This window comes from Mesitornis unicolor, unplaced genomic scaffold (genome assembly GCF_000695765.1).
Source record: "Mesitornis unicolor isolate BGI_N332 unplaced genomic scaffold, ASM69576v1 scaffold21784, whole genome shotgun sequence".
Lineage (NCBI taxonomy): Eukaryota > Metazoa > Chordata > Aves > Mesitornithiformes > Mesitornithidae > Mesitornis > Mesitornis unicolor.
Window position 1 is genome coordinate 10,222 of NW_010179849.1, and position 7,715 is coordinate 17,936.

The 7,715-nt window shown below is 54.0% G+C and overlaps 1 protein-coding gene across 1 annotated transcript in view; it reads left to right on the forward strand.

Moving 5' to 3' along the window:
- LOC104539412 (nuclear receptor corepressor 2-like) overlaps positions 1-7,379 on the forward strand; it is a 13,940-nt gene extending 6,561 nt beyond the window's left edge. The window contains exons 2-3 of the mRNA XM_010182925.1: positions 4,307-4,434; positions 7,343-7,379. Coding sequence (XP_010181227.1) covers positions 4,307-4,434; positions 7,343-7,379 — 165 coding nt within the window. The remainder of the gene's footprint in view (positions 1-4,306; positions 4,435-7,342) is intronic.
- The last annotated feature ends 336 nt before the right edge of the window (positions 7,380-7,715 follow it).

Genomic DNA, 7,715 nt, shown 5'->3' on the forward strand with positions numbered 1-7,715 from the left:
TGCTCCTCGGCGTGACAGCAAAACAGGAGCTGGTGGTTTGTGAGAGAAGCCGTCTCTGCACCGAAACCCGGCAGGGAGCTCCCGGTTGCTCTTTGGGCTGCAGATGTGGTAAGCGGCGGTGGATGGATGTGATGCTTTGGGCTGCCGGGGCTCCACGGGTTTGCTCCGGAGCTGTTGTCCAAGGAAGCCGAAGCACTGGGCGCTCGCACTTGTTTTTCTGCTGGTGGGAGGAAGGGAGGAGGAGCGGCGTTGCCTTTCAGCTGCACGCCCAGCTCCAGGCTTCCTCTCTGCAGGCCTCGTGTCTCCGGGGTCGTCTCCTCGGGGGGCAGTTCTTGCAGCTGTAGGGATGCCATCTGCATGGAGCTGTTGATTTCTGGATGTGTCAGAGCTGGGGGCAGAGCTGCTGTTGGCCGTGGCATAGCCTTGTCTGCAGGTCAGTGCCCAGGGGTGCTTCCAGCATCACTTTCAAACCCCTTCCCCTTTCTTCCTCCTCGTTGGAGGTCATGAAACCCAGGCAGCTGCGAGCAGGGGAAGAAGAAGTGAAGCTGCACCAGCGAGCGCACGCGTTCAAAACAGAAAGCGAGAGGCGGCATGGCCTGCACTTACAGTGTAGCGTGGGGGTTATCCCGGGGCTAGCACCGGAGGTTTTGCTGGAGATGTTATGGTAGGTAAGGCAGCAGGCTTGAAAGCTTTAAAAAAAAACCCAGAAAGCTGCTTTTTTTGTTTTGTTTTCCTCCTTCTGCAGGGCTGTCTCTGTTTTCGCGTTGCCAAGGGCTGTTCTGCAATATTGCATTCAGCCTGCTGGCTTTTGACAGTTTGATTAGCGTATCTAAATGAGCCTGATAGACTCAGGTTATTTAGGGTCAGACGATTTACCAGGAAGAGGAGGGAGACGGCGCTCTGGACGCTCACGGATCGAGGAAGAACACAAAAAGCCCTTGAGACGGGGAGTGCTTGCACCAGCCACCCCAGCAGGGGCAGCATGGACGTGTCCACCCTTCGTCCTGGCAGCCAAGGACGCTTTCGGCACCTCTGGCTGGGCCCAAGGTACCTCTTCAGTCTGCTGCATGAAGAAGTGTATTTTAATGAGGCCGCTTTTGGCTCTTTTAGCATTTTATTTATCTAAATGTTGGCCTTGTGCTGCATCTCGCTCCGCCAGGTGATTTATGGCACTGGAGCCGCTCGCGGTGTCTGGCCGTCTTTGGCAATGCTGCTGGTGCTGCAGGGCCAGGAGCTGCTCAGGAGGAGCTGCGGGAGCCAGCGCTCATCAGGGCAGGTTTCTGGCTGTATTGGGGCAGAAAGTGGCTGTGTTGGGGCAGAAAGTGGCCGCATTTCAGTCATTTTCCCCACAAGACCCTTCCCCAACCATCGCCGTGGTGGTCGTGAGCTCTGTGTTCAGCATCACTTGTGTCAGGCTTCAGCCAAAAGGGATGGGAGAAGGACTCGGACCCCTGTGTAGGGGCCATGGGATGCTGGAATCTGCCCCAGGCTCCCTGTGGCTCCAGCTGAGTTGCTGTGGACACCCAGAATCATCTGATTTTGGGAGGAGGGAGGAGCTGTGGTTCTGGTGATGGCACCAGTGGCTGTTTGTGCTCTCCATCGCAGCCCAAATCGCTGCCACGCGTCCCCTGGGCCATTTGGAGCTGGGGCGGTGCAGCCCCAGGAGCTTGCTCCCCAGTTTGGTTTAATTCAGGTGATGTGCTCTGGAGCTAGCGCCGGTGCATGGTTTGAAACTGAATAATGTAGGTTTTCCTGGTCATTTTTTCTTCCTCTCCTGGCTGGGTGACATTGAGGCACCCAAAGGGGTTTTGGCTGCGTTGGTTTTGCTTTGGAAGCATTTTCCCCCCTTCGCCTGAGTAAAGAAGCTTAATTTCTCTCAGAAGAGAGGTAGATAAAGGTGCTCACCTTCTCTTTGCATCTCTTCCTGCCCTCTGCAAACCTTTTTCCCCGCTCCTCCGAATTAGTTGATGTGCCAGAGCCCCTGAATACTCATGGACTTCCTGCTGCTTTAATTCCTATTTCATGGCATTTACTGAATTTTGGGAACTCTGCAGAACTTCCACAAAGTTACATCTGTGTTGGGAGCACCTGAAGTGCAAGGAATAGCAGGAAAGTCGGTGTCTAGGGAACGAGGTCTCAGCTGGAGGCGCTGGGGGAATTGAGGGCCCTGGAGAAGGTGCAGATTTGAGGGCGGGAGGAGGCTTTGCAGGGGGCAGGGAGAGGATGAGCGAAAAACAGAATTGGGCACAAAGCAGCAAAGCAATGGAGAGGAAAAGGAGCGATGTTTAACCTGGGGCTGTGGAGTCTTTTAGTTGTTTTATTCCAGGTGCCAGGGCTGTGCTGGACATTTTGGGTCAGGATGGGGACTGATTCCCATGGCACCCACCGGACGCCGCATCCCTCATCTCTCCCCATGTGTGGAAGGTGCAGCAGCACTGACAGCTCCCATCACACGGCTTCAAAACGCTGCTGATCGACACCGAAGCCTCTTCTGGAGGCAGCTCCTGAACCTTTCTGGCATTGCCTTTTGCAAAACACACTGCAATTCGCTGTAGTAACTCTGTGAGCAATTAAACCACCTACATCCTGCCAGGTCTCCCACGGCTCCTCTGACAGTTCAGCACAGGGCACTGAAATTCGTCAATTCGGATCCTCCTCGCTGATTTTTCGGTCATGTTTTCATCTGGTAAAACCCAACCCTGATGTGTGCGGAGCGGAGCGGCTCATGGAGCAAGGTGGGCGATATCTGGTGCTTCCCAGCCTTGCCCTTGGCAGGGAATTTGGGGATGCTCACCCCGAGCTAATAGCCCCGTGTAACGAGTTTCCCCCTGGCTTTTGGCCACGCCAGCGAGCTCTGAGCTCCACCAGCCACTTCTGGTGGGAGCTATGGAGGAAAAGGCAAAGCTCAGCCGAGTGTGGGCAGGGGGAAGAGGAAAACAGATGGTTCTCGGGACACGCTGGAGCCTTTTATTTTCTCAAGGGCACGGCCTTCGCGCCTCCCAGACGGGTAATTCTTGTTTGTGCGCCCACGGGAGGGGACGGTCCTGGTTGCGGGGTGTTGGTGTGCCTTGCAGATGTGGCGTGCTTGTTTCGTAGGTGGATGGCAGGAGCTGCGCCGTGCTTTTGTACCTCTTTTTTAACTTCTTTTTTTTCCCCAGTTTAAAACCAGGACGAGTGCGAACGCGGGGAGTTCGCTGCAGGCAGCGATTTTGCTGTGGCTGCGAGAGCTGAGAGGCTCCTTTGCTTTTGGACGTTGGGGTTTGTCCCATCTGTGGTTGCACCCGTAGCAAATCCTGTCCTGCGCCCCCAGGGCCTGCTCTGTGGATGGAGATAAAGCAGCATCGCAGGGTCGTGTCCTTAGCACCTGGATTTTGGGTAGAACATGGAGATGAGTGGATGCTGTCCTGGTAATGTCCTCCTTGTGTCACCAGGACCCATCTGAGGACACCGCTTGCCCCGGAGGCCCAGGGCCTTTCTGTTGCAGCTGCTGGGGATGCATCCACGTGGGGTTTTATTTATTGATTTGATTTGATTTTACTTTATTAGTCTCTGAACTTTGTTTTTAAGGGAGTTGGGAGCTTTCCTGTTCCAGCCAAGAGCTGGTCAATGCAGACTCCCAGGTGGGATCTCTTCATCCAGTGTAAACGTGTGCCAGGGTTAGCAGGGCTGTGCTGTGGCAGGGCTGTCTATGGCATTGCTGAAGGTCTTGGTTAATTAGATGATTAGTCTGCCGGTCAAGCATCTATCTGCAAATAAAAAATAGCAGTTGAGCGTAGCTGCTAAAACGCTGCTGCTGGAATCGGTCTGCGGCACAGAGGAGGGCTTCTTATTTAATTAAAATCGGGAACAGGCTGTCCTGTACTCTCCAAGGGTCAGGGAACAAAAGGGACAGACACATAATCAGCAGCAAACTGTCCTTTCCAGCCCCTTGAGCGCAGCCCAGGACAGCTGTGTTTAAAGGGATGCTCTCATTTGTCATTTCTTCCTTTATTTTGTTCTCTTCTTTTCCCTTTCTCCATGTGGATTATTGAAGCTGAAAGTATCCCGTGACTTTGAATTTCATTCCTCTTGGATTTGAAGCCGTCATTGGGGCTGCTTGGATGCCAAAAACCGCTGCGTGCGTGCTCAGCGGCTCAGGTCCCAGTGCTCCAGGAACTGGGGGTTACTGGGAACCCTTTTTGGTGGGGTGTGTAGGGGAAGCATAGGAGTACATAGGAGCGTCTCTGTGGTTTCTAATGAGCTCTCAGGGCTCAACTCTTGCTTGCGAGCTGCTGCCAGTCTAACGCACCGCTCTGTGTTCCTGCAGGACGTGGCGCTGTTGGAGTACCAGCACCATCCCAGGGATTTCGCCTCCCACCTCCCGCCGGGCTCCATCATGCAGCCGCAGCGCCGCAGGCCCTCCCTGCTCTCCGAGTTCCAGCCGGGCAACGAAAGGTACTGACTCCACGGGCAAAAATATTGGGAGACGTATAAGAGGGGAGGGTTCCTGTGGGCAGCGTTACGTTGTGTGTTGCTGCTCGGTCTCTGTTTCCAGCTGAGCTTCGCTGTGCTGATGCAAGTGGCGCCTTTGCCTTCTGGTTTCTTCCCGTGGGCTGTCGGGCGTTTTAAAGACGGCTTCAAAACACCAAACGACACAAAAACCTCCGCCCCCTCGCTTCTGCGAGCTGCACCTCGCTGTGACTGCTCGCACGGGCTTCCTTCAGCGTGGAAAATGAAGCAGCGTGGTGGGGTTTGGTCTGTGGCTGCCGAGGCAGCCGGGAGGAGTGAGAAGAGCTCATTTCCACCGTGCATCTCCGCTTCCTCCTCCGCTCTTTCACTTTCTGCGTCCCCACCGCTGCTTTCTCCGAGCTGCTTTTTTCCTGTTTGCCTCTCCCCAAGTTTCCCATTGCTTTCGTGGGGGGCTGGCAGGGTTTTTGGGTGCTGCTCAGTGTGGCTGGAACCGCTGTGAGTGCTGCAGCCGCTGGAGCTGATCCATCCTGAAGGCCTTCACTCACAGTCGCTGTCTGGTCACAAAACACTGCTCTCTCATAGTTTCTCTTCTGCATTTGATGCTTAGTGGTTTGGGGAGAAAAAAAAAACCAGCCTGGAAGTGAAATAAGAGGCTTGCTACAGGAAATTTATGCAAAGCATTTTAAAAAATAGACTTATTTATTATATAAAAGCAGTGCAGAGTCAGATGAATCTGTTTCTGTAGAATCATAATTAGCAGGGGAGAGGAGGAAGACCTTGGGGAGTTGACGTGCAGGGGCATTGATGCAGACAGGACCCTCTTTACCAGTGGGATGGGTTCAGTTTAATGCTCAGCAGGAACAAACCCATGAGCATTTGGAGGCAAAAAGCAGCCTTCAGAGTTGGTTTTGCATCTGCCCCCCCGAATGTGCTCTTCTGGGCTGTGCCTGTTGCATCCACACGTACAGAGGGTAACATCACTTCCAGTGAGGAATAATCTATTGCCACATGTTACATTGGCTTGGCTTTGGTTTCTCAGTGCAGAGTAGCACGGTTGAGCTGGAGCTGGGTCAGGTTCAGCTGAATTTGGGGGAGCTGGGCAAAGGGGGCCTAGCAATGTAACACGCTCCTGCCAGTTTGTGTTTGCAAAACGGAGAACCAGGAAAACAAAGCTTTCAAGGTGTGAATGTGCTGTTTTAAGAAAATTGTATCTCGGTTCTTCCATATAACCAAGAAAACCCCAACGTGGTGTCTACTCTATCCCTGCCTAAGCTGCTGTGGTCGTCCAAGCATCTCGCTTCGGTTTACAGATGTCTCAGACGCTCCAGGTTTATTCGTGTGTTGACAATCAATGTAGATCCAGGTAAATGTTGGTCCAGGTTGTCAGGTTTAGACCCACATCTGAACGCTTACCACGGTTACTTCACTTTCAGCCCCAATGGTGGAGTTTTGGCATGCTGGAAAAAGAAACTCCTTTGTATCAGGCCCGAATTACTTTTCATCCCTTTTCCCTCTCATATCCAGAAACCTGAACTTTTGCAAAATTTATATGGGGTAATAAAGCTAAAAATACCACTTAATTTCAGCTCAGTTGGAATCTTGTGCCAGAATGCTGGGGTATAGGCTCATTAAAAATCCATTTTGGGGCATCTGGGGATGCAGGATGGGGGGTCTGCAGAAATATTTAATTCAGCGTAATTAATGATTGAAGTCATTCAAACTGGGTGGCACTGGGGTTGGGGAGGTGTTAGTCTGTTCTGCAAAGCCAACTCCTGTTTCTTTGCATCTTTACACCTAAAAATCCATCCTACGGGGCCTTTGCTCAACTCTGTGGTGTGAGAATCCGCTCGAAAGCAGCGCCTGGTGTAAACAGAGCCCTTTGGGTGCTTGGGTGCTCAGGTGCTCAAGAGCCTGGAGCCGCTGGAGCGGGTAGGGCTGGTCCTTGGTGTCAGCCCCAAAAACCAGCCCTGGCTCTGCCTGGTACGGAGCAGGAAGCCTGGAGCAGGGGGCAGCAGCCCCCTCTGCAGCTGGGTCCCCTTGGCAGGTTCACGCCGGGCGCATCTGCGAGCGCTTGGCGCAGTTCCTGTGCTGGGAGCGATGCTGGGAGCAGAGGCAGCTGGGGCTCAGCAGAGGGAGCGACCCGAGGCACATAAATAACATCCATGATGGGGAGTCCTGTCTCTGAAAGGAAAACCCTCACCCTGGATCCCTCCCCGTGCAGCACTGGTGGCCATGAGGCGATGCTCACATCTGGCCCTGTTCCTGCCTGGTCCGTGACTGCTGCTCGCCCTCCTCTCCTGGAAACCACAGGGATTCACAGAATAGGAGGAGTTGGCAGGGACCTGGAAAGCTCCCCCAGTGCAACCCCTGCCACAGCAGGATCACCAGAGCAGTCACACAGGAACACGGCCAGGGCTTTGGGTGTCTGCAGACAAGGAGACTCCACAACCTCTCTGGGCAGCCTGGGCCATGCTCCATAACCCTCACACTGACAAAGTTTGGCCTCATCTTCAGCTTGAACCTCCTGTGCTCCAGCTTGGGACCATTGCCCCTTGTCCTGGCATTGGCCATCCCAGAGCAGAGCCTGGCTCCTTCCTCCTGACACTGCCCTTTCCCAATGGATCCCCAGGAATGAGGGCACCCCTCAGTCTCCTCTGCTCCAAGCTCCAGAGCCCCAGCTCCCTCAGCCGCTCCTCAGCAGGAGATGCTCCACTCCCTCCAGCATCTTTGTGGCCCTGCTGGACTCTTTCAAGCAGTTCCTGTCCTTCTTGAACTGAGGGCCCAGCACTGGACACAAGATTGCAGCTGTGGTCTGACCAGTGCAGAGATTCACTTTACTCTGTGCTGGTTTTGGGGTTGTCCCCCAGTTTGGCTTTGCCTTCCCCTTGGGCAGATCTCAAAGCAAGGCTGTCTATGCGTGTGGTATTTGAGGCTTGACCCCATGGATGCTTTCAGTGCTGCAGAAACCATTTGGGCTCTCAGCCCAGTTCAGCAAAAAAGGGAGCTGCAGACTGCCCTGGTCCAGCTCCCATCACCACCCCTTGTTGGAGGGGTGGGCAGTTGAATTTCCTGTGCCACAACCCTGCCTTGGAAGGAGGAAGGAAAACCTGAACCTAAATGTGTCGCTGTAGGGGAAGTTGGCTCGGTCTTTGCAGGGATGCGCTGCTCTCCTCGATGGTTTTTTTGGGAGCAGGTTTTCTCTTGGAAGGGCCCGCAGTCTTCCCCGGAGCGTGTTCGCTTGGCTGTGCCAACTGGACTGCAGGAGC